Here is a 26,306-nt window from a genome sequence, read left to right as displayed (position 1 = left end):
GGCAACCACATAGTCCGCCATACAGTATTATGGGCAACCACATTGTCCACCATACAGTATTATGGGCAACCACATTGTCCACCAAACAGTATTATGGGCAACCACATTGTCCACCATACAGTATTATGGGCAACCACATTGTCCACCATACAGTATTATGGGCAACCACATTGTCCACCATACAGTATTATGGGCAACCACATAGTCCTCCATACAGTATCATGAGCACCCACATAGTCCACCATACAGTATTATGAGCATCCACATAGTCCACCATACAGTATTATGGGCAACCACATAGTCCACCATACAGTATTATGGGCAACCACATAGTCCGCCATACAGTATTATGGGCAACCACATAGTCCGCCATACAGTATTATGGGCAACCACATAGTCCTCCATACAGTATTATGAGCACCCACATAGTCCACCATACAGTATTATGGGAAACCACATAGTCCACCATATAGTATTTTGAGCACCCACATAGTCTGCTATACAGTATTATGAGCACCCACATAGTCCGCCATACAGTATTATGAGCACCTCATAGTCCAGCATACAGTATTATGGGCACCACATAGTCCACCATACAGTATTTTGTGCAACCACATAGTGCTCCATACAGTATTATGGGCAACCACATTGTCCACCATACAGTATTATGGGCAACCACATAGTCCTCCGTACAGTATTATGAGCACCCACATAGTCCACTATACAGTATTATGGGCACCACATAGTCCGCCATACAGTGTTATGGGCCCCATATAATGCTCCTCCATACAGTATTATGGGGCACCTGCTCCTTCATACAGTATTATGGGCCCCCTGCTCCTCCATGCAGCATACTATGGCCTCCTCTGCTCCGGCACAGCTTCCAGGGAGCATGGCGATGAGAATAATATACTATTAAACTGCGTAGGCGACAACCATGGGGCCCCCAGAAACCTATTTTTCCTCTCATTGTGGCCCCATCAGGTAGCCGGCACTTCCAGGGAGGATGGTGAGATACTATTACACTTAGTGTAAGTGTAATAGTATCTCACCATCCTCCCTGGAAGTGCCGGCTACCTGATGGGGCCACAATGAAAGGAAAAATAGGTTCCTGGGGCCCCCACGGTGGTCGCTAACGCCTATGCTGTGTAAGTTATACAACTTAGGCATCGGCGAACACCGTGGGGGCCCCCAGAAATCTATTTTCCCTCTCAGTGGGACCCCATCAGGTAGCCGGCACTTCCAGGGAGGATGGTGACGTACTATTAACACAGCATAGGGGCGACCACCGTTGCGTGGGGCCCCAGAAACCTATTTTTCCTCTCAGTGGGGCCCCATCACCAGGGAGGGTGCAGAGACATCAGAGCAGCTCTACACAGGGCAGGCCGAAGGGCAGGAGTATGACAGAGGGAGCCCACAAACACAATCACACACCACCACAGAGCGGGGCCCGGGCCGGCACTGCAGGACAGCGAGAGCCGGCAGAGACAGAGTCAGACTGACAGGAGGAGTAGAAGGACACAGACTGAGGAGTCAGGGTCACCCAAGAGTACTTTACTCACCGGAGCCGGCAGCCAGAGAGAGAGCAGAGCAGCGCTGCACTGCGTAGGAGTGAGCGACCGAGCGGGAGCAGCAGGGAGAGCAGAGAGCTATTAGCCAGCCAGCCAGCAGCCAGAAAGCAGAGCGCGGTGCCATGTCACTGCCCAGCAAGAACACAGTGACCGACGTCACGCGGAGAGGTCCTGGAGCCGGGGGCCGGTGAGTCATTGTGTAGCCGCCGGAGCAAGAGCCAGCCAGGCGCCAGCGTCCGCCCGACGCCGCGCCAGAGCGGGCCTCACAGGGGGTACGCCCGGCGCCCGCTATGTTATAATGTGCACGCGCATTCCTGCAAATGCTGGGACGCGCTTTTAAAGGGCCCACAGCATTAAAGGGGCAGTATTTTAAAAGGGCCCTAGCGACCCCTTGGAGCCTACCGGGCATTTACCCGCTACCCCGCCAGGCCAGACCGAGCCTGCTTGCAGTATATGTGGAGACTTTAGCACCTGTAAAATTATATATTTTGCCCCTTTATTTGCAGCTTTTTGATGGGATCAATGCAAACTTTCAACGAAAAAGCTGAAGATATGGTGGATAAACTATTAGAAATGGCCGACTGGAAACAGCAAATTAAAATGCACCAAATGTTTGGTAGAGTGACGCTGGATATCATTGCTAAGGTATCTCTGAACATTTCATATCAAATATTGTGAGTTGGGTCTGGTGACATCATTGTACTGCGTGTGTGGATCTGATTTATAATTACGGTACTTGACTGGCCAACCATCTTATGTGTATGGGCTTCTCTAAATTTCCACTCTCCATCCTTTTGTTCCCATTGTAGACATTGCACCACCAAAGGTGCATGGCAGTGTCATACTGCACTCTCCCAATTCACAATACATGCAAGCTCAGCTAAGTCGAGTGTGCATGTGTATGGAGAGGAGTCATTTTTAAGTGACTTCTAAGTAAACGGTATTGCCATCTTAAAGGGGTTCTCCTAAAAAAAGAACAAACATGATTTTATAAACCTTTAATTAGGAAATCCCATTGATTTTGTCTAAGGAGGTAATTCTTTTAGTAATCAGAACAGGGGCCCATTTAGCATGTGCAGTAGAAGCTCTTCATGTGTAGGAAGTTGTGCTCCTAGTGGATATTCTGATCTAATATTGGAGACACCAGGAGTTCTGAGGTAAGAAGAGGTTGCTCACACTTCTGTTCTCCCTGACTATCTGATCTAATACTGGAGATATCCGAAGTGCTCAGGTAAGAAGAGGCTGCTCAGACTGCTGTCTACCATGTCAATCTCATCTAATACTTGAGATACAATGGTTCATGACAAAAGAAAAGGCTGCTGACACTGCTGTCCACCTGGCATTACTGGAGATACCAGGAGTGTTGAGATAAGATGAGGCTGCCCACATTGTTGTCCACCCTGTCTATCTGAGGTAATACTGTAGATACCAAGGGTGCTGAGGTAAGAAAAGGCTGTTCACACTGCTGTCTACTCTGTCAATTTGATGAAATACTGGAGATACCGGAAGTGCTGAGGTAAGAAGAGGCTGTTCACACTACTGTCTACTCTGTCAATTTGATGAAATACTGGAGATACCGGAAGTGCTGAGGTAAGAAGAGGCTGTTCACACTACTGTCTACTCTGTCAATTTGATGAAATACTGGAGATACCGGAAGTGCTGAGGTAAGAAGAGGCTGTTCACACTACTGTCTACTCTGTCAATTTGATGAAATACTGGAGATACCGGAAGTGCTGAGGTAAGAAGAGGCTATTCACACTACTGTCTACTCTGTCAATTTGATGAAATACTGGAGATACCGGAAGTGCTGAGGTAAGAAGAGGCTGCTCACACTACTGTCTACTCTGTCAATTTGATATAATACTGGAGATACCAGAAGTACTGAGGTAAGAAGAGGCTGCTCACGCTGCTGTCTATCCTGTGTATTTGATCTAATACTAGAGATACCAGAAGGGCTAAGGTAAGAAGAGGCTGTGTGAGGTGACCAGGGTGGTAGTCAATGCGAGACGCTGCTGTTCCGGCACACCCTGGCACCCCGCAAAGAAATTAAAACATCCCAAATGCTGTGTGATGTGTGTGCAGTGTAATTCACTCACTTTTAGGTTAGAGTTCTCCTCAGGTTGCCGGGTCCCGTTTCCAGACATCACACAGTGATTTACAGAGTCCAAGGTCTTTTTTAACAAAATAACTTTACTTAACATATCCAGTCCAGTGACAGACATTGCACAGTGTTCCTCAATGATCACAGTTCCTTTCCTTTGTGCAGTCCCTTGTTCTTCTCTCATTCTTTATTCCTGTACCGTATCCTCCGGTACCACAGCGTCCTGTTTAGCCACGCTAGTTCGTGCCCGGGGTTCCCTGCCCATTTTCACCTCTGAGGTCGAAATCAAGGATGCCGCTTTCAAACCTTTTCCAGACCGTAGGTCTCGGACGTTTTGGGATTTTCCGCTGAACCAAGTTGCTGTTTCTTCCTTGCTGCACTTTTTCCTTTGTGTCCAAATAACTTCCAGCCCCCAAGGCCCTGGATCACTGGATTTCTCTTGAATTTTTCACCTCAGCAACCTCACTTCACCTCGTCCCACACTCTAACTGACTGAAAACAGGGAGTGTCTCTAACTGCCACTATTCTGACCCCGCCCAGTAACTACACTGTCACTACTCCGGCTGAAACCATTTCTTATCCTAACCTTATCTTCTAATCTACAGTGTCCCTCTACTGTACAAAACCATATATTACCCATTACTATTGCTAAACCTTACTCTATCGCTGTATTTCCATATCTCTAACTCTAGCCCATAGAGATACATAACTTACACAGTACACAAACATCATTACATTGTTTAACATATTAATACACAATAAAACAGTACCACATAACACATCACTTTGCACATAAAACGTACCCACTTTATTAGGAAAGAATGTGAAGAGATGCAGGGCATAACTTAGCCCCTCAACACACCCCTTACAGCTGCTCAGACTGCTGTCCACCCTGTCTATCTGATCTAATACTGGAGATACCAGAAGTGCTGAAGTAAGAAGAGGCTGCTCACACTGCTGTTCATCCTGTCATACTGGAGATGCCAGGAGTACTGAGATAAGATGAGGCTGCTCACATTGCTGTCCACCCTATCTACCTGAGGTAATACTGTGGATACCAGGGGTGCTGAGGTAAGATGAGGCTGCTCACACTGCTGTCTGCTCTGTCCGTCTGATATAACACTGGAGATACCAGAAGTGCTGAGGTAAGAAGAGGCTGCTCAGACTGTTGTCCACCCTGTCTATCTGATGTAGTCATGGAGATACCAGGGGAACAGAGGTAAGAAGAGGCCGCTCATATAGCTGTCCACCCTGTCTATCTGATCTAATACTGGAGATATCAGGTGTTGTGAGCTCTCTTGATCCGACTTTTGAGGCAAGGCTCCCTCTGGTGGATACTGCTGGTAGTGGTGCTGGTCAACATGATGCTAACCCAACAGCTGCAGAAGATAATTGGAGGAGTCGCGGTAGTGACTGGGACTACATAAGCGAGTAGACTTCTCTCAGTGACTGCCGGTGATACTCCTTTCTTTCCTTACTGAGGAGTTCTGTCTGCTGCCTGATCCTGCATTTTTTCAGCTAAGTGTAATTTGCTCAACCCTTTGCATCTGCTTTTGCCTTGCTGTCAGGGGTCAGCTTGCTCCCCCTGGGGCTGCTGGCTCCTGCCCTGCATTTTTGTATCTTGTGTTTGTTTGCTCAGTCCCCTGCTGTATTAGCCTGTTGCTAGCCGCCAGTTCACACCTTAGTGCTGATATAGTGGGGGCGAGGTTGTTCAAACCTCAGTATTTTTGTACATCAGTTGTGTTGGAATTATTAGGGTTTTTGCCTGTTTGCAGACAGTGCCTTTTCTGTCCTGTCCTATCTAGTCAGTTTGGGCCCCATCATTTGCTCAGTCTATTTTCTGTCTGTGTTTGTGCTTCATCTTGTCTCACCGACAATATATGTTTGGGGGCTGTCTATTCCTGTGGGGATCTGCTCTGGGGCAGTTTAGATTTCACCTTTCTGTCTTTAGACTTAGTTAGTCTTCCGGCTGTGACGAGGCGTCTAGGGCATCGTAGGAACGCTCCACGGCTACTGCTAGTTGTGTTGTTAAGATCAGGGGTCTGCAATCCACTGAGCGACCAACCTCTCTAGTGTTCTGGTGGCATAGCCTATTGCACTCTCCTCTTCGGTGACCCATTCATAACAGAATCACCTGCCAAACTGTAGATTCTAGGGTACTCAAAAGATGGAAAGAATTGCAAAAAAAAAAAAATTTCAGAATTTTTTATATATTTTTTCCTCTTTTTTCTCTGGGGCCGTAGGAGTATTTTTTCCTTAATGGAGACTAGGCAATTGTCCGATCGTGTTGAGCAGCTCGCTGCTGAAGTGCAGAGAATTTCTGCTTATCTCGCCCAATCATCTGTTGTAGAACCAAAGTTCCCCACTCCTGATGTGTTTTCTGGGGATCGGTCTAAATTTCGGAACTTTAAGAATAATTGTAAACTGTTTCTTGCTTTGAAGCATAACTCCTCGGGGAGCTCAGTGCAGCAAAATTGCCATTTCCCTGCTGCGCGGCGATCCCCAGGACTGGACCTTTTCACTGACACCTGGAGATCCTATTCTGGCTAATGTAGATGCGTTTTTTCAAGCCCTGGGGTTATTGTATGATGAGCCTAATGCTATTGATCAAGCTGAGAAAACCTTATTGGCATTAAAACAGGGTCAAGATGATGCTGAGTTATATTGTCAAAAATTCCAAAAGTGGGCGGTCCTTACTAAATGGAATGATGATGCCCTAGCGGCTCTCTTTCGGAAAGGTCTGGCAGAATCCATAAAGGATGTTATGGTGGGATTCCCTGTCCCTTCTGGTCTTGACGACTTTATGTCATTGGCCATTCAAGTTGATCGACGTTTATGAGAACGTAAAACTACGCGAGAGGCGGTATCGCCTTTCGAACAAACCTCTGAACACATGCAATGTGATAGGGTTTTGTTTAGGGCGCAATATCAAGAGTTTAGAAGGCGTAATAAGTTATGCTTCTTTTGTGGAGTTGCTTCTCATGCTATTTTAGCCTGCCCTAAACGAGAGAAATGTTTTGCTTACTCATTTGCGATGGGCAGTGTGCAGCCTAAGTTCCTTTTGGCTGTTACCTTGATCTGCTCCTTGTCTACATTTTCCGCTAAGGCATTTGTGGATTCTGGAGCAGCTTTGAATCTGATGGATTTTGACTTCGCTAAGCGTTGTGGTTTTCCTATGGTGCCCCTTCGGACCCCTATTCCTTTGAGGGGTATTGATGCTACCCCTTTGGCGGAGAATAAATCCCAGTTTTGGACCCATGGGATTATGCGGGTCGCCCTGGACCACCAAGTGAATTGTAAATTTTTGGTGTTGCACAATTTACATGATATTATTGTACTAGGTTTTCCGTGGTTGTAGACCCATAATCCTGTGTTGGATTGGAAATCTGTGTCTGTGGTGAGTTGGGGTTGTCAATGTGCTCTCGGTGACACTCCTGTTTTCTCCACCTCTCCCCAGTCTCAAGATGTTCTGGACTATTTGGCTGATTTTTCTGACGTATTTAGTGAGAGTAAGTCCGCGTCTTTGCCTCCTCATAGGAGTTATGATTGTGCAATTGAGTTGATGCCGGGTGTAAATTTCCCAAAGGTCGGCTTTTCAACTTATCGGTACCTGAACATGATGCTATGCGATCTTATATCAAGGAGTCATTAGAGAAGGGTCATTCATATAAGACCATCCTCTTCAACTTTAGGTGCTGTTTTTTTTTTTGTGGCCAAGAAAGATGGCTCATTAAGGCCATGTATTGACTATCGCTCCCTTAATAAGATCACTGTTAAATATCAGTACGTGTTGCCCCTGATTTCTTATTTATTTTCCAGGGTCAAAAGTGCTTGTTGGTTTACCAAACTTGACCTTAGGGGGGCGTATAATATTATTCGCATCAAGCACGGGGATGAATGGAAGACGGCTTTTAATACTCCGGAGGGACATTTTGAGTGCCTGGTGATGCCTTTTGGGCTCACTAATGCCCCTTCCGTCTTCCAGTCTTTTATGAATTATATTTTCCGGGACTTTGTGGATAAGTTTTTGATCATTTATCTGGATGATATTTTGATTTTTTCCAGTGATTGGGATTCTCATGTGGAACATGTTCAGACTGTGTTCCGGATCTTGAGAGAAAATACTCTGTATGTTAGGGGATCTAAATGTCTCTTTGGTGTACAGAGGATTTAGTTTTTGGGATTCATTTTGTCCCCATCTGCTATTGAAATGGACCCGGCCAAGGTACAGGCCATCTATGGTTGGGTTCAGCCCACTTCTCTGAAGGCTCTTCAGAAGTTTTTGAGTTTTTCTAATTTCTATCGTAAATTTATAATTTTTCTGGTATTGTAAACCACTGACGGATTTGACCAAAAAAGGCGCTGATGTGGCGAATTGGCCTCCAGAGGCAGTCTCGGCGTTTCAGGAGCTTAAGCGGGGATTCACTTCTGCTCCGGTTCTGCGGCAACCTGATATTTCACTTCCATTTCAGGTGGAGGTAGATGCTTCTGAGATTGGTGCAGGAGCCGTTTTGTCTCAGAGGGATCCGGTAACCTCTAAGATGAATCCCTGTGCCTTCTTTTCTCGAAAATTTTCCCCATCTGAACGTAACTATGACGTGGGGAATCGAGAGTTGTTGGCCATGAAGTGGGCATTTGAAGAGTGGAAACATTGGTTGGAGGGAGCTAGACATCAAGTTGTGGTCCTTACCGACCACAAGAATTTGATTTATCTTGAATCAGCCAAGCGCTTGAATCCTAGACAAGCTAGGTGGGCCTTGTTTTTCACGCGCTTTAATTTTGTGGTCACCTTTCTTCCAGGCACTAAGAATGTTAAGGCGGACGCCCTTTCTAGGTGTTTCTTTGCGGATTCTCTTGATGTGACCGAGCCTACTACCATTCTGGGTGAGGGTGTGGTTCTTTCCACCATTTCACCTGATTTGAGACTTGCCCTGGAGCAATTAAAGGAGGACAAGCCTGAACGATGCCCTGTGGGGAAATTGTATGTCCCTGACCAGTGGAGAAAAAGAGTGATGGCTGAAATTCATTGCTCTGCGCTGGCTGGTCATCCGGGTATTTTTGGTACCAGAGATTTGGTGAGTCTTTTTGGTGGCCTGCCTTATCTCGTGATGTCGAGAATTTTGTGCAGTCCTGTGGGACTTGTTCCAGGTCCAAGTCCTGTTCTCGTTCTAGTGGTTTGTTGATGCCCCTGCCGGTGCCCAGCAGGCCATGGACCCATATTTCAATAGATTTTATTTCTGATCTCCCGGTCTCTCAGAGAATAACTGTTATCTGGGTGATTTGTGATAGATTTTCCAAGATGGTTCATCTTGTACCACTCCCGAAGTTGCCATCTTCTTCTGAGTTGGTGCCCCTGTTTTTACAACAGGTGGTTAGTTTGCATGGGATTCCTGAGAACATTGTGTCAGACAGAGGAGTCCAGTTTGTTTCCAGATTTTGGAGGGCCTTTTGTTCTAAACTGGGAATTCAGTTATCTTTCTCCTCTGTATTTCATCCTCAGACCAATGGACAAACTGAGAGAACAAACCAGACTTTGGAATCCTATTTGAGATGTTTTATATCTGCTGATCAGGATGACTGGGTCTCATTTCGGCCATTGGCCGAATTCGCACTAAACAATAGAGCTAGTTCCGCCACTTTGATGTCTCCGTTTTTCTGTAATTTTGGTTTTCATCCTCGATTTTTTTAGGGGCAGGTGGAGGCTTCTGCTTACCCAAGTGTGGATTCTGTGGTGGACAGAATGCAGCAGATTTGGGACCAAGTAGTGGACAAGTTGTCCCACTCTCAGGAAAAGGCCCAACGGTTTTTCAACCGGCACAGGACTTTTGGTCCATGGTTCAAAGTGGGTGATATGGTTTGGTTGTCCTCAAAAAATATTCCGATGAAGGTTGCATCTCCAAAATTCAAGCCAAGGTTCATTGGACCTTATAAGATTTTGGAAATCCTTAACCCCGTTTCTTTCTGTTTGGCTCTTCCAGGTACGTTCAAGATTCATAATGTTTTTCACAAATCATTGTTGAAAAGGTTTGTGGAGCCAGTAGTTCCTGTGGCGGCGCCCCCTGACCTTGTATTGGTTGAGGGTAATTTGGAGTATGAGGTAGAGAAAATGATGGACTCTCGTCTGGCTAGACGGAGACTCCAGTACTTGGTCAAGTGGAAAGGTTATTGCCAGGAGGATAATTCTTGGGTCTCTGCTTCCGATATTCATGCCGAGAGATTGGTTTGTGCTTTTCACCGGGCCCATCCTGATCGGCCTGGTGGTGTGGATGAGGGTTCGGTGACCCCTCCTCAAGGGGGGGTACTGTTGTGAGCTCTCTTGATCCGAATTTTGAGGCAAGGCTCCCTCTGGTGGATACTGCTGGTAGTGGTGCTGGTCAACATGATGTTAACCCAACAGCTGCAGAAGATAATTGGAGGAGTGGTGGTAGTGACTGGGACTACATAAGCGAGTAGACTTCTCTCAGTGACTGCCGGTGATACTCCTTTCTTTGCTTACTGAGGAGTTCTGTCTGCTGCCTGATCCTGCATTTTTTCAGCTAAGTGTCATTTGCTAAACCCTTTGCATCTGCTTTTGCCTTGCTGTCAGGGGTGCCTTTTCTGTCCTGTCCTATCTAGTCAGTGTGGGCCCCATCATTGTATGGGGGTGTCGCATTGTATGTTAGAAACGCGTATATCTGCACAGAGATTGAAGCTTCAGAGACTGGGAGTTCTGTGGAAACTGTTTGGGTAAGAATACAAGGACAGAACAATGGAAAGGACACCATTGTAGGCATTTACTACAGGCCGCCTGTGCAAGCTGAAGCTATGGATGAACTCTTTATGCATCAAATGGCCAAGTTCTCCAAAAAATATGACATAGTTGTCATGGGAGATTTCAACTATCCAGACATTTGTTGGGAATCTCTCTCAGGCAAAACTAACAGGTCAAGGAAATTCTTATCCTCTCTTGCTGACAACTTTATCTTCCAAAAGGTAAGGGAGAAAACAAGGGGAACTGCTACCTTGGATCTAATCCTTATAAACAGGGAGGAAATGGTTGAGGAGGTAAAAGTGGCTGGGACCCTAGGAGGTAGCGACCATGCTATTTTAGAATTTTGGATAACTAGAGGCGGAAGACCTGTGAAGACTCAGACGTCAAGGTTAGATTTCAGAAAGGCAGATTTTAAGGGATTCAGAAAGAGAATTGGAGGAATCCAATGGCTGGATATCCTTAAAGACAAAAATGTCCAGGAAGGATGGGAAATCTTGAAAAATAAAATTCTCAAAGCACAGTTGTTAACAATTCCGAAAAGAGGGAAGAATAGGAAGCAGTTAAGGAAACCAGGATGGATGAACACAGAACTTAAGCACATGCTAAAAAGGAAGAAAAAAATGTTTATAAAATGGAAAGAGGGAGGCATATCTAAAGAAGAATATAATGCTGTCTGCAGAACCTGCAGGGCACAAATCAGATTATCTAAAGCTGAAAATGAATTGAGGCTTGCAAGAGATGTCAAAAGCAATAATAAAGGATTTTGGGGATATGTCAAAAGTAAAAGAAAAGTCAAAGATGCTATAGGATTTTTACAGGATGAAAATGATGAAATGGTAAGACAGGATGTTGAGAAGGCTGAACTTTTAAATTCCTATTTTGCATCTGTTTTCTCTCAGAAAGGAAATGTAACATCAACTGTTATTCACTGTCCTATTAAGGGAATAGAAGAATCCAGGATATCTATAAACAGAAAGATAGTGAGGAAACACTTAGCTAGCCTAAATGAATTCAAGTCTCCAGGTCCAGATGAATTACACCCCAGAGTACTGAAGGAGATAGCAGAAGAAATTTTTGAACCCCTCTCTATAATCTTTGAAAATTCTTGGAGAACAGGAGAAGTGCCAGAAGACTGGAGAAGAGCAAATGTTGTTCCTATCTTCAAAAAGGGGAAGAAGGTGGACCCAGGTAACTATAGGCCGGTGAGTCTGACTTCTATACCAGGAAAGATCTTTGAACAAATTATTAAACAACATGTATGTCAATACCTGGATAAGAATGAAGTGATTAAACAGAGTCAGCATGGGTTTGTAACTAATAAGTCATGTCAGACTAACTTAATTTCCTTCTATGACGGTATCACTGATTGGGTGGATCAAGGAAATGCTGTAGATATAGTATATCTTGACTTCAGCAAAGCATTTGACAAAGTCTCTCATACAATCCTTATTGAAAAAATGATTAAGTATGGAATGGACAAGGCAACTGTTAGGTGGATTCATAACTGGCTTAGTGATCGGACCCAAAGAGTGGTCGTAAATGGCTGCACATCCAGTTGGAAGAATGTCTCAAGTGGGGTACCACAGGGCTCTGCCCTGGGCCCTGTATTGTTCAACATCTTTATCAACGATTTAGATGAAGGAATTGAGGGTAAACTGATTAAATTTGCTGATGACACAAAGCTAGGAGGGATAGCTAATACTAGAGAAGAGAGAGAGAGGATTCAAAAAGATTTAAATAAACTGGAGAAGTGGGCAGCAACAAACAGAATGGTTTTTAACAGGGAGAAATGCAAAGTACTACATCTGGGCAATAAAAATGGAAAAAGCATATATAGAATGGGAGGAATAGGGCTAAGTGACAGCACATGTGAAAAAGACTTGGGTATACTAATAGATCACAGACTGAATATGAGTCAACAGTGTGATGCAGCAGCAAAAAAGGCAAATGCAATTCTAGGATGTATTAACAGAAGCATACAGTCTAGATCACGTGAAGTCATTATTTCCCTCTACTCCTCTTTGGTCAGACCTCATCTGGAATATTGTGTCCAGTTTTGGGCACCACATTTTAAAAAAGACATCAACAAACTGGAGCAAGTTCAGAAAAGAGCGACCAGAATGGTGACCGGTCTGCAAACCCTGTCTTATGAGGAAAGGTTGCAGGATTTGGGAATGTTTAGTTTGCAAAAGAGAAGACTGAGAGGAGACTTAATAGCTGTCTACAAATATCTAAAGGGCTGTCACATTGTAGAAGGATCAACTTTATTCTCATTTGCACAAGGAAAGACTAGAAGCAATGGGATGAAACTGAATGGGAGGAGACACAGATTAGATATTAGAAAAAACTTTTTGACAGTTAGAGTGATCAATGAGTGGAACAGGCTGCCACGAGAAGTGGTGAGTTCTCCTTCAATGGAAGTCTTCAAACAGAGGCTGGACAGACATCTGACTGGGATGATTTAGCGAATCCTGCTTTGAGCAGGGGGTTGGACCAGATGGCCCAGGAGGTCCCTTCCAACTCTACGATTCTATGATTCTATGATTCTATTTGCTCAGTCTATTTTCTGTCTGTGTTTGTGCTTCATCTTGTCTCACCGACAATATATGTTTGGGGGCTGTCTATTCCTTTGGGGATCTGCTCCGGGGCAGTTTAGATTTCACCTTTCTGTCTTTAGGCTTAGTTAGTCCTCCGGCTGTGACAAGGCATCTAGGGCATCGTAGGAACGCTCCACTGCTACTGCTAGTTGTGTTGTTAAGATCAGGGGTCTGCAATCCGCTGAGCGACCAACTTCTCTGGTGTTCTGGTGGCATAGCCTTTTGCGCTCTCCTCCTCGGTGACCCATTCATAACAATCAGGGGTGCTGAGGTAAGAAGAGGCTGCTCACATTGCTGTCCACCCCGTCTATCTAAAGTGGCTGCTGTGACCAAGAAAAAGCCTATATATCACGTACTATCACACTCTCTCCAGGACACAGCAGCTGAATTTCCTGATGCATGTGCTCAAAAGCTTCTGTCCAATGAATTTTATGAAACACTTTTTTTTTCAATGTAACAAGACATTGTAGTTCTTTTTAATGAGCCACAGTGATTTCTTCCCTTGAAAAAAACAAGAGTAATGTGCTAATTAAAGGTATTTAGAAATGTATTGATACTGATTGTCATGATCCCAGTGCAGGTTTTTGAGCTGCACACCTGGGGTTAATGTCTGGAGCTCGGTGCAGGTTTTGACCTGCACACCTGGGGTTAATGATTGTGGCCTCTTTCTGGTTCTGGGAGAGCTTCTTAAACCCCTGGGAAGCTTCAATCCCTGCCAGTTATACTTTTGCCTTTGGCCTAGTGTGCTGACCCCTGTGTGCCTGTTTGTTGTTATAGCTTGTTTATATGGTTCTGACCCGGTTCTGTTTACCGTTGTGAGTTTGCCTGTTGATTTTGTACTGCGTTATTATCTCTGTGTATGACTCATTGCCTGTGACCTGACTACTCTCGGCTCGACCCTCTTGTACCTTTGCAGCTATCTCTGTGTGTGACTCAATGGCTACGTCTTTACTATTCTCCCTGTCTATGCCCCCTGGTAACTTTGTCTCGCAGTTACCCTGTTAGGTGTTATCTTGCAGCTCCTAGCTCTCTGGAATTTAGACCACGCCCCTAGCAGTCATGTACTTCAGGTCCTGCGGCTCTGAAGTACACGTCTACTCGGCTGCTGCCCGCTCCACAGGTATCTTGGAGCACTGTTCGCTTTACTCAGGACACGCACACTCGCTCAGTGAGCAAGTTCAGTGCGGTGTTCCTGACATTATAACTGGCCTACAATTTTTTTCTTCTCTCCTCACGTCGGCAGCATGGACCCAATGTGTGCTTTATCTGAGCAGGTGAAATGCTTGACTCAGTCGCTGCAGAAGCTTAGTTTGGAACACCATGCTCTGGCCCAGTCCCAACGGCGGGTGGAGGGCTCAGTTCAGGGGGTGCTTTCCGCAGGCTTCCAGCAGGTGGGGAATAGAGATGTCATTTTAGTCCCACCCGAATCCCCGGTTAATTTGCCAGATACATTTTCTGGTAACAAGGATGATTTCAGGGCATTTAAGGAGGGCTGTAAGCTCTTTTTCTCTTTGAGACCCCGCTCCTCTGGGGATGAGAAACAGAGGGTGGGGGTGGTTATGTCCCTGCTTAGGGGGTCCCCACAAGCCTGGGCATTTTCGCTTTCCTCTTCTGCCCCTGAGAGAATGTCTCTGGATGCGTTTTTTGAAGCCTTAGGGTTTATTTATGATGAGCCTGATAGAGTGCGGTTGGCTAAGGACAAGGTGATGAGTGTCTGTCAGGGGGAGCACTCTGCCAAATGGTTCTGTACTGAATTCAGACGTTGGGCAGCCGAGATTTCCTGGCGTGATGCCGCCCTTCGGGGGCTGTTCCACAGAGGCCTGTGTGAACGTCTGAAGGATGCTTTGGCACTTCATCCTCTGCCTGACTCCCTGGAGGATGCCATGATCCAAGCAGTTCGCATGGATCGCAGGCTGCGGGCTAGAGGCATTATGCAACGGGAAACACCATTATTCTTCAGTGGAGATGAGACCCGGACTCTTCCTATGGATATGGAGGTGAGCGCTGTCACCTGTGAGGGAAAGGAAAGGAGACGCCGCCGGGAAAAGCAGTTGTGCTTCTATTGTGGGGAATCTGGACACTGGAATAAGGACTGCCCCTCCTGTCCGTCATCCTCCAAGATGGCGGGAAACGACTAGGTCTGGGTAGTAGTCGAGGAGGCTACCCAGACCTTCAGGTACAATTTTCCTCATGTGCAAAAATGGTGCTGCAGGTGGAACTGGAACTTGGTTATGGTCCTGTTCAGACTACTGCTTTTATTGACTGCGGTTCTGCTGTGAACCTGATTGGTACCAAGGTTATGACTCTTAATAAGATAGGGACAGTCAGGATTCACGATCCTGTTAAACTTGTGGCAATTGACTTGTCACCTCTTACCCAAGACGGTATCTGTTGCAGGTCTGAACTTTTTTCTTTAAAAGTGGGTTCCACTCATGTGGAAAAACTATGTTGTCTTGTGCTAGATAACTTGCCTGCAGGACTGGTACTGGGGATACCTTGGCTTCAACGCCATAATCCTACCATTGATTGGGTTACAGGGGAAATCACTCAATGGGGATGCAATAATAAATGTGGCAACCTGGGACATCTTGTTAACGCTGTTAAATCCGTGTCTGTGTCGTCTGTCGGTCTGGAAGGTATTCCGGAGTACCTGAAGGATTTCGAAGACGTTTTTTCCGAAAGTGAGGCTGAGGCGCTGCCACCACATAGACCCTACGATTGTGCCATTGATTTAGTGCCTGGAGCCAAGTTACCTAAGGCTCGATTGTTCAATTTGTCTGGGCCTGAGCACCCAGCCATGAAGGAGTACATAGCTGAGAGTCTCCGCAAAGGGCATATCAGGCCTTCTGTGTCACCTGTGGCAGCAGGGTTCTTCTTTGTGAAGAAAAAAGATGGTGGTTTGCGGCCTTGCCTCGACTTTCGGGAACTGAACAAGAGAACGGTTAGGAACTTTTACCCGCTTCCCCTCATCCCAGACTTATGTAACCAGTTAGCTGGGGCCCAATGGTTCTCCAAGTTAGATCTGCGGGGGGCCTACAATCTGATAAGGGTTTGGGAAGGGGACGGGTGGAAAACTGCATTCCTCACATCAGAAGGACTCTTTGAGAACCTGGTAATGCCATTTGGGTTAACTAATGCACCCGCTATTTTCCAAAATTTCATCAATGTTGTGTTTTCTGATCTGATAGGCCGTTTTGTTATTATTTATTTGGATGACATTTTGGTGTATTCCCCGGACAGTCAATCTCACTTGCAACATCTAAAGACAGCTCTCCAGAGACTCAGGGAGAACCAATTGTTCGCTAAATTGGAAAAATGTTCGTTTTTTGCACAGGAGCTGTCTTTTTTGGGGTTGATTGTGTCCTTGAGGGGTTTCGTATAGATCCTAAGAAGGTGCTGGCGATCGCTGACTGGGTTCAGCCTCGAGATCTCAAGGGGCTCCAGCGCTTCTTAGGATTTGCGAACTATTACCGGAGGTTCATTAAAGGTTTCTCACAAGTGGTTAAACCACTCACGGATCTTACCCAGAAGGGCGCTGGTGTAAAAAATTGGTCTGTACTCGCTAAGGAATCCTTCTCAGCGATTAAGAAATGTTTCATTTCTGCCCCGGTGTCGGTACAACCTGACCCGTCCAAACCATTCATTGTGGAGGTGGATGCTTCTGAAGTGGGGGTGGGGGCTGTGCTGTCCCAGGGTCCGGCCACCCTTACCAATCTCAAACCCTGTGCCTTCTTATCCAAGAAGTTCTCTTCAGCTGAGAAAAACTATGATGTAGGCAATAGGGAACTTCTTGCGGTCAAGCTGGCGTTTGAGGAATGGAGGCACTTTTTGGAAGGGGCAGCTCACCCTATCACGGTTGTCACGGATCAAAAAATTTGGCATACCTTGAATCTGCTAAGAGGCTTACTCCTAGACAAGCCCGTTGGTCACTTTTTATTTCACGATTTCAGTTCTCTATTACTTTTCGACCGGGGTCCAAAAATGTTAAAGTGGATGCCCTGTCCAGAAGTTTTGATCCAGTGTCTCCCCCTGAGCCGCCGTCCTCCATTCTTCCCCCAGGGGTGGTAGTGGCGGGGGTCTCAACTGAGTTGGAACAAGAAATTCTAAGGGCTCAGGCCCTAGCTCCGGCAACCAGGCCAGGGGATAAACTCTTTGTTCCAGATTCATTGCGGCCTAGACTTCTGCAGGAGTTTCATGAGTCTAGGCTGAGTGCTCATCCAGGTATCACGGCCACTAGAGAGGCAGTAGCCAGGGGTTTTTAGTGGCCTGTGTGCCCGTTCCAAAAGCTCGCATAACCGACCGGCTGGGGAACTCATACCTTTACCGGTTCCTGATAGCTGATAGGCCATGGACCCATCTTTCCATGAATTTTATTACCGGCCTTCCACCTTCCAGGGGCAATACCGTGATCTGGGTGGTGGTGGATAGGTTTTCTAAACAGGCCCATTTCATTCCCTTGGCAGCATTACCCTCAGCAGAAACATTGTCAAGGTTGTTTGTGCAGCGTGTAGTCCGATTGCATGGGGTACCCCTGAATGTTCTGTCTGACAGAGGTGTGCAGTTTGTGGCCAAATTTTGAAGGGCGTTCTGTATGAAATTGGGCATCTCACTCTCCTTCTCGTCGGCATATCACCCGGAGAGTAATGGTCAGACAGAACGCACCAATCAATCCCTGGAACAAATTCTCACGTGTCTGACCTCCGCCAGACAGGAGGATTGGTGTGATGCGTTACCGTTGGCTGAATTCGCTTTTAACAACCGGGTAAGTCAGTCCACCAACATGTTCCCATTCCTGATTAACTATGGGTTTAATCCGCATTTTGGAGAGTTTTCTCGGGTGGATTTCAGTTGTCCAGGGGCAGAGGGGTCCGTTCAACGGTTAAAAAACCTCTGGGCTGAAGTCCGGCGTAATATCTCTCGGGCCCAGGGGAGATACAAATATTTTGCTGACAAAAAGAGAGCCTCGGGAGACATGTTTCAGGTGGGAGAGAAGGTTTGGCTCTCCACACGTAACATCAACATAAAGGTACCATCAGCTAAGTTGGGACCAAAGTTCATTGGTCCGTACGAGATTATGGAGATAGTCAACCCAGTGGCATATAGGTTGCGTCTCCCCGCCTCCTTAAAAATATCCAATGTGTTCCATAAATCTCTGTTGAAACCCGCAGGATCTGTCAAAGAGAACTCTGAGTCTGTTGTTGCCCCAGTGCTGGTGGAGGGTCAATTGGAGTATGAGGTCGGACATATTGTGGACTCTCGGCAGGTGCGCCGCTCTTTGCAGTACCTGGTCCACTGGAAGGGATATGGGCCAGAGGAGCGCTCATGGGTCCCTGCTCGCTCGGTACATGCAGATCGTCTGGTTCGGGCTTTCCATGCCAAGTACCCGGGGAAGCCTGGGGGTCCAGAGGCCCCCCGTTGAGAGGGGGGTACTGTCATGATCCCAGTGCAGGTTTTTGAGCTGCACACCTGGGGTTAATGTCTGGAGCTCGGTGCAGGTTTTGACCTGCACACCTGGGGTTAATGATTGTGGCCTCTTTCTGGTTCTGGGAGAGCTTCTTAAACCCCTGGGAAGCTTCAATTCCTGCCAGTTATACTTTTGCCTTTGGCCTAGTGTGCTGACCCCTGTGTGCCTGTTTGTTGTTATAGCTTGTTTATATGGTTCTGACCCGGTTCTGTTTCCCGTTGTGAGTTTGCCTGTCGATTTTGTACTGCGTTATTATCTCTGTGTATGACTCATTGCCTGTGACCTGACTACTCTCTGCTCGCCCCTCTTGTACCTTTGCAGCTATCTCTGTATGTGACTCATTGGCTACGTCTTGACTATTCTCCCTGTCTATGCCCCCTGGTAACTTTGTGTCGCAGTTACCCTGTTAGGTGTTATCTTGCAGCTCCTAGCTCTCTGGAGTTTAGGCCACGCCCCTAGCAGTCATGTGCTTCAGGTCCTGCAGCTCTGAAGTACACGTCTACTCGGCTGCTGCCCGCTCCACAGGTATCTTGGAGCACTGTTCGCTTTACTCAGGATACGCACACTGGCTCAGTGAGCAAGTTCAGTGTGGTGTTCCTGACACTGATATTTTCATTGTTTTTTTCTATTCCTGGAGAGATCCTTAATAGAGAATAAAAGTGTTACTAATTCTGACCAGTCTGAACCCCAGCCGCTCCAATGGTCGCTGCAAAGACTAGAAATGATAACACCCGGACTATTCAGTTGCCTAACCATTGTATTCTTTGTTCATATTTTTAGATCGCTTTTGCTATGGACGTACAATCTATTTTAAATGAGAAAATACAATTTCCTCAAACTATCACAAAGGTTATGCAAGGAATGCTTTTATCCCGAGATTTTTTGGCACAGGTTTGTATTACATATGTTGCAATATTCTTATTAAGTTAATACTGGGTACTTGAGCTCTCCTATGTCTTGTTATCACTGATGGAAGAGAGGAAACAGAGGCGTACCTAGCAGGTCAACGTGGGGAAAACATGGAAGGTCTCCCACTACTAAATTGGTGAGCTGGTGAACTTCCTTGGCGAGTGAAATAAACACTGAACACGTCACCAATTTTCTAAGTAAATATATATGGTGACATGTTCAATACTGATTTCACCCTCTGTATATAGGTCCCATATATTACATATCAATGTACATAATGAAGGTGACAAAAATTGGTCACCATCAATATCTCTATTCCTTATAGTTCTATCCATCCAAACAACGCTTAATCAAAGAAGTAAGAAAAAGTCTGGACGTTCTGAGAAAAGAAGGCAAAAAACGCATTCTACAAAGGATCAAAGCTGTTGAAGAAGGAGAAGAGACTCCTAGAGATATCCTCACACACATCCTTAAATCTGCAGGTATAGTCCCAAAAATGCCGACTCAACTGTGCAGAACATTAAAATTAAAAATGTAGTAATTTCCTATCTCAATAATAAAATTCCACTCCACAGGAAGACATGACAATGGAAGGAATACCCTGTACACAGCAAGTGGTTGATCAATGGATATTACAAATCACATCCATGTGCCAACTTTAATATATTTGGATTTTGGCGCTTATTTGCCAAAGTGTAAAAAATTTTTATATTCACATATTGCAACTACCGAACTCCGGTAAAGCGGAATGTCAGCGGATTATTGATGTTTCTGTTAGCGGCCGTATTGATAGTTATCTAGAAATGTGCTTGCTTGGTGCACACAGTCATATAATGTCATCCTTCATTATGCTTCTTGTAGACTTTCTCATCCAATATACTGAACATATACTATTTGTTTTTTTTCAGAACTGCATGAAAGCTGCACTCTCGAAGATTTGATAGATAATTTTGTGGCATTCTTCATTGCAGGTTAGTAAATCTGACTTCTGAAGTGTTATTAGTTTGTGTTTGTTTTATCTATCTATCTATCTATCTATCTACAGTATCCACTATATATTGTACAAAGATGTTGATTCTTGATTTGTAAATGGTTTCAGGACAAGAAACGACAGCAAACCAGCTATCATTTGCTGTGATGGAATTAGGCAGGTATCCGGAGGTGCTAGCTAAGTAAGTCAATTCGTTGACCTAACCATTAACTTTTAATGGGCTATCCAGCAGAGGAACATTTTGGTATCAAAGATGATGGGTATCAATTTTTCTTATACATCAGTCTGATTCCTTGAAACACGTTATTTAATTCTATGTAAAAAGTAAATTTTGGTTTTAAGGAGCAGTAGAGTTTTCTTACTTTTTGCCTGAACAACCAATATGATCATTTTATTTTTATCTTGACATACTGTAGTTTCTGCAAGTTTGATATAATATTGTTGTTCTGGCTGATAACTATCTAATGTTTATGGTGAACTTTATTTTAGACAGTAACTATAAAGAGAGTAAAAGCCCCCAGGACACATTATTTTATGTCAAACTGACTCTCAGCAGGACTGGCTGAATTCTAATGTGTATAGGTGCTTCCCCACACCATCTGCCAGATGAGAAGGATTGAGCAGTTACATTTCAATGCCAGATCCTTGTTCTTCAAGTTGAAAGACTAAAGTTGGCCAACACCTCGGCTCTCTACTGTCTTACTATTTTGATGGCTGTGAGAGACTTCTTGCATCTGAGCAGAGAGATAATTCCGTATGTGTGAAGGGGGGCTCAGGACCAGTGCTATGGGCCAGTTCTGACTTCTCTTCACCCTGAAGCCCCTTTTGTACATGGTGTTGCATACTCTCTGCTCTCACTTGTAAACCGGAAGCCTCTTGGTAGGTTCCCCGTTTTCTTAGTTTGCTCGAAGCATCACTTGAAAGTGGGTTTAGGGCTGGTGCTGTCGGCAGATTCTGACTTCTCTTTACCCTGAAACCTCTCTTGTACACGGATATTTTTCCCATGAGTGTTGTGCTGTTGCATGCGCTCTGCTCTCACTTGTAGACCAGAAGGCTCTAGGTAGGTTCCCCGGTTTTTTAGTTTGCAAGTCTCTGACCCTGCTCGGAGGACTCTGCTACATCTCTGCCCTTGGGACAAGGATTTGTAACAGAAACACCAGGAGACCATGGGTCCGGTTCAAAAGGGTCGGTTTTACTATATAGTTCAGATACATATGCTAAAGCATACAGTATGGGGCAGAGTCCACTTCGGTTGATGTTTCCATTAAATAGGAGAGATGTATATCTTTGTACCATGTTAGCCAGTAGATAGAAGAATATTTAGAATTGAGAGTCCTCAGTGGTTGATAGTTTTTAATGGTTAACTGAAAAGATGGTAACAAATTGCAAGCTTTCAAGACTACTCAGGTCTCTTCATCAGGCATTGAAAATGAGGATGAGTGACCTCATGGAGATCAACATCCAGCACTGCGGAGACACCATCACATGTTTCTCAACGCAGTGATTCTAGAGCAATGCCCCCATCCCTTATGGGAAATATGCAAAAACATGTAAATCAACAGCCGCGGAGACACCATCACATGTTTCTCAACGCAAGCAATGACTAGCCAGGTCTTTCACCGGGAAGGAACAACCACGGGAAGGGCAGTCTCCAATGAAGGAAACCACCTATGCCAAAACATGGTATCCATCCACAGACAGCTGTTTCGGGGTATTGCCCCTCATCAGTGTGGAGTAGGAAACTGGCTAGTAGGAGCAATGCCTAGTAAAAGACTGCGAAAATGAGGATGAGTGACCTCATGGAGATCAACATCCAGCACTGCGGAGACACCATCACATATTTCTCAACGCAGTGATTCTAGAGCAATGCCCCCATCCCTTATGAGAAATATGCAAAAACATGTAAATCAACAGCCGCGGAGACACCATCACATGTTTCTCAACGCAAGCAATGACTAGCCAGGTCTTTCACCGGGAAGGAACAACCACGGGAAGGGCAGTCTCCAATGAAGGAAACCACCTATGTCAAAACATGGTATCCATCCACAGACAGCTGTTTCGGGGTATTGCCCCTCATCAGTGTGGAGTAGGAAACTGGCTAGTAGGAGCAATGCCTAGTAAAAGACTGCGAAAATGAGGATGAGTGACCTCATGGAGATCAACATCCAGCACTGCGGAGACACCATCACATGTTTCTCAACGCAGTGATTCTAGAGCAATGCCCCCAACCCTTATGGGAAATATGCAAAAACATGTAAATCAACAGCCGCTGAGACACCATCACATGTTTCTCAACGCAAGCAATGACTAGCCAGGTCTTTCACCGGGAAGGAACAACCATGGGAAGGGCAGTCTCCAATGAAGGAAACCACCTATTTCCTTCATTGGAGACTGCCCTTCCCGTGGTTGTTCCTTCCCGGTGAAAGACCTGGCTAGTCATTGCTTGCGTTGAGATACATGTGATGGTGTCTCCGCGGCTGTTGATTTACATGTTTTTGCATATTTCCCATAAGGGATGGGGGCATTGCTCTAGAATCACTGCGTTGAGAAACATGTGATGGTGTCTCCGCAGTGCTGGATGTTGATCTCCATGAGGTCACTCATCCTCATTTTCGCAGTCTTTTACTAGGCATTGCTCCTACTAGCCAGTTTCCTACTCCACACTGATGAGGGGCAATACCCCGAAACAGCTGGCTGTGGATGGATACCATGTTTTGGCATAGGTGGTTTCCTTCATTGGAGTCTGCCCTTCCCGTGGTTGTTCCTTCCCGGTGAAAGACCTGGCTAGTCATTGCTTGCGTTGAGAAACATGTGATGGTGTCTCCGCGGCTGTTGATTTACATGTTTTTGCATATTTCCCATAAGGGATGGGGGCATTGCTCTAGAATCACTGCGTTGAGAAACATGTGATGGTGTCTCCGCAGTGCTGGATGTTGATCTCCATGAGGTCACTCATCCTCATTTTCGCAGTCTTTTACTAGGCATTGCTCCTACTAGCCAGTTTCCTACTCCACACTGATGAGGGGCAATACCCCGAAACAGCTGGCTGTGGATGGATACCATGTTTTGGCATAGGTGGTTTCCTTCATTGGAGTCTGCCCTTCCCGTGGTTGTTCCTTCCCGGTGAAAGACCTGGCTAGTCATTGCTTGCGTTGAGAAACATGTGATGGTGTCTCCGCGGCTGTTGATTTACATGTTTTTGCATATTTCCCATAAGGGATGGGTGCATTGCTCTAGAATCACTGCGTTGAGAAACATGTGATGGTGTCTCCGCAGTGCTGGATGTTGATCTCCATGAGGTCACTCATCCTCATTTTCGCAGTCTTTTACTAGGCATTGCTCCTACTAGCCAGTTTCCTACTCCACACTGATGAGGGGCAATACCCCGAAACAGCTGTCTGTGGATGGATACCATGTTTTGGCATAGGTGGTTTCCTTCATTGGAGACTGCCCTTCCCGTGGTTGTTCCTTCCCGGTGAAAGACCTGGTAGTCATTGCTTGCGTTGAGAAACATGTGATGGTGTCTCCGCGGCTGTTGATTTACATGTTTCTTCATCAGGCATTGACTAATACAAAATCTGAAGAATCACATATTTATGCACAACACAGCACAGAAAAAATGTAATAGATAAGACAAGTGACGTGAAGCAGAATTATGATTATGGGAGAGGGATAGACATAAATATTGGAACAGTTCATAGATAAGGAGTCTGGATGTTTTATTGTCCTCTGATTGCGGTCTGGTTCTGTGTTGTGATGCCCCACAAGGTCTTAGGAGCAAATTCCTTAATTGATGTAAAAAGACATAAATCCATGCGACACATTCATTCATGTCGTGTACTTAATTATTTGTACTAAATGTCCAACTGGGAGTCTGTATGTGGGGGAGACAGGGCAAAAGCTTAGAACAAGGATCAATTCTCATCGCCACACAATAAGAGAATAAAGAATGGATCTACCTGTGGCAAAACATTTTTGTATGCCTGATCACAGCACCATAGACATGAAATTACTGGTATTGAAAGGTAACTTCACATCTCAGAGAAAGAGAAGAATCCGTGAGTACAAATTCATGATGACCTTTGGCACTCTTAATGCAGGAATGAATGTGTCGCATGGATTTATGTCTTTTTACATCAATTAAGGAATTTGCTCCTAAGACCTTGTGGGGCATCAGAACACAGAACCAGACCGCAATCAGAGGACAATAAAACATCCAGACTCCTTATCTATGAACTGTTCCAATAGTTATGTCTATCCCTCTCCCATAATCATAATTCTGCTTCACGTCTCTTGTCTCATCTATTGCATTTTTTCTGTGCTGTGCATAAATATGTGATTCTTCAGATTTTGTATTAGTCAATGTATGATGAAGAGACCTGAGTAGTCTCGAAAGCTTGCAATGTGTTACCATCTTTTCAGTTAGCCATTAAAAGGTATCAACCACTGAGAACTCTCAATTCTGAATATTTTTCCATTAAATAGTACACTTCAAGGTCCTGCTGTCACGGTTCCACACCTCAGTGTATCTGGGATGCAGTTACTAACAGCTCTGCCATCCAATCTAGTACAGGGGCATGCTGAGCTGTCAGTGTGTTTATTGACTGCTGGACTATCCAATCTGAGACTGGGAGGAGCTGGCTTTCTCCAAGTGTTTATAATTGTTTATAATCCCAGATGATTGCCAGGCTACTTAAATGAGCTGTTTTTCCCAGACCTCTGCCAGATGTACGTTCAGCTAGAATGGTTTGTTTCCTCTCTGCCTCAAGTTCTGTATGTTGATCTTTCGTTGCCTGACCTTGGACCTCATTCTCCCCATCCATCTCTGTAAGCCCTTTCCGATATTGGGCGTAAATTTACACCAATGTCAGACTCCCTCCCTTTGATGTGGGCTCCGGCAGTGAGCCCACATCTTTTTCAGAATATGTCAGCTGTTTTGAACAGGTGACATGTGCCCGGAACAGCCGCGGATGGAATCGCGATCCACCCGCAACTATTAACCCGTTAAATGTCGCTGTCAAACTCTGATAGCGGCATTTAACACGCGCTTCCGGCCAGTGCACCTGAAATCCACCCATCGGTGAACCCGTCACTTGATCGCAGTTCACCAATGGGTTGGCATGACAACCAGACGTCTCCAACAGACCTCTATGGTTGTCATAGCAAGATTGCTATGAGCGCCGCCCGGTGGTTGGCGCTCATAGCATGTGAGCAATTCTGCCACATACAGGCGATCTGATCATTGCCTCTATGTAGCTGAGTCAATTGGACAAGTGCAGCTTCTAGTGTCCCATGGAGAAAATAATTTTAAAAAATATAACACTTCAAATCACCCCCTATTCACCCCATTCAAGATAAAATAATTACAAAAAAATCAAACATAAACATATTTGGTATCGCCATGTTCAGAATTGCCCGATCTATCAATATGATTAAAGAATTAACCTGATCGCTAAACAGCATAACGAGAAAAAAAGTAAAAACGCCAGAATAAGGTTTTTATGGTCGCTGCAGCATTGCATTATAATGCAATAACTGGCGATCAAAAGATCGTATCTACACCAAAATGGTATCATTACAAACGTCAGCTCAGCACGCAAAAAATAAGCCCTTACCCAACCTGAGATCACAAAAAATGGAGACGCTATGGTAATCAGAAAAAAGCACAATAATTTTTTTTTTTTACAAACTTTGGAATTTTTTTTCACCACTTAAATAAAAAAGAATCTAGACATGTTTGGTGTCTTTGAACTCATAATGACCTGGAGAATCATAATTGCAGGTCAGTTTTATCATTTGGTGAACATGGTGAAAAAAAACCAAAAAACAAGTGTGGGATTGCACTTTTTTTTGCAATTTCACCGCATTTGGAATTTTTTTTCCCATTTTCGAGTACACGACATGGTAAAAGCAATGGTGTTG

General features: G+C 45.2%; 1 protein-coding gene and 1 long non-coding RNA gene across 2 annotated transcripts in view; one reads left to right on the top strand and one right to left on the bottom strand.

Annotated features, from left to right (window-relative positions):
* The window catches only part of LOC141091929 (uncharacterized), a 58,738-nt gene extending 56,854 nt beyond the window's left edge, over positions 1-1,884 (bottom strand). Inside the window, exon 1 of the long non-coding RNA XR_012232623.1 lies at positions 1,563-1,884. This is a non-coding gene — a long non-coding RNA (uncharacterized lncRNA). The remainder of the gene's footprint in view (positions 1-1,562) is intronic.
* LOC141091928 (cholesterol 24-hydroxylase-like) overlaps positions 1-26,306 on the top strand; it is a 67,896-nt gene that overhangs the window by 8,023 nt on the left and 33,567 nt on the right. The window contains exons 4-8 of the mRNA XM_073577715.1: positions 2,078-2,216; positions 19,265-19,375; positions 19,719-19,875; positions 20,302-20,364; positions 20,493-20,565. Of these exons, the coding sequence (XP_073433816.1) occupies positions 2,078-2,216; positions 19,265-19,375; positions 19,719-19,875; positions 20,302-20,364; positions 20,493-20,565 (543 nt within the window). The remainder of the gene's footprint in view (positions 1-2,077; positions 2,217-19,264; positions 19,376-19,718; positions 19,876-20,301; positions 20,365-20,492; positions 20,566-26,306) is intronic.

Source organism: Dendrobates tinctorius, unplaced genomic scaffold, assembly GCF_039654945.1.
Source record: "Dendrobates tinctorius isolate UK_male_01 unplaced genomic scaffold, ASM3965494v1 ptg000057l, whole genome shotgun sequence".
Classification (NCBI taxonomy): Eukaryota; Metazoa; Chordata; class Amphibia; order Anura; family Dendrobatidae; genus Dendrobates; species Dendrobates tinctorius.
The sequence above is the reverse complement of the archived record's forward strand: the minus strand, read 5'-3'. Positions and strand labels throughout refer to the sequence as shown.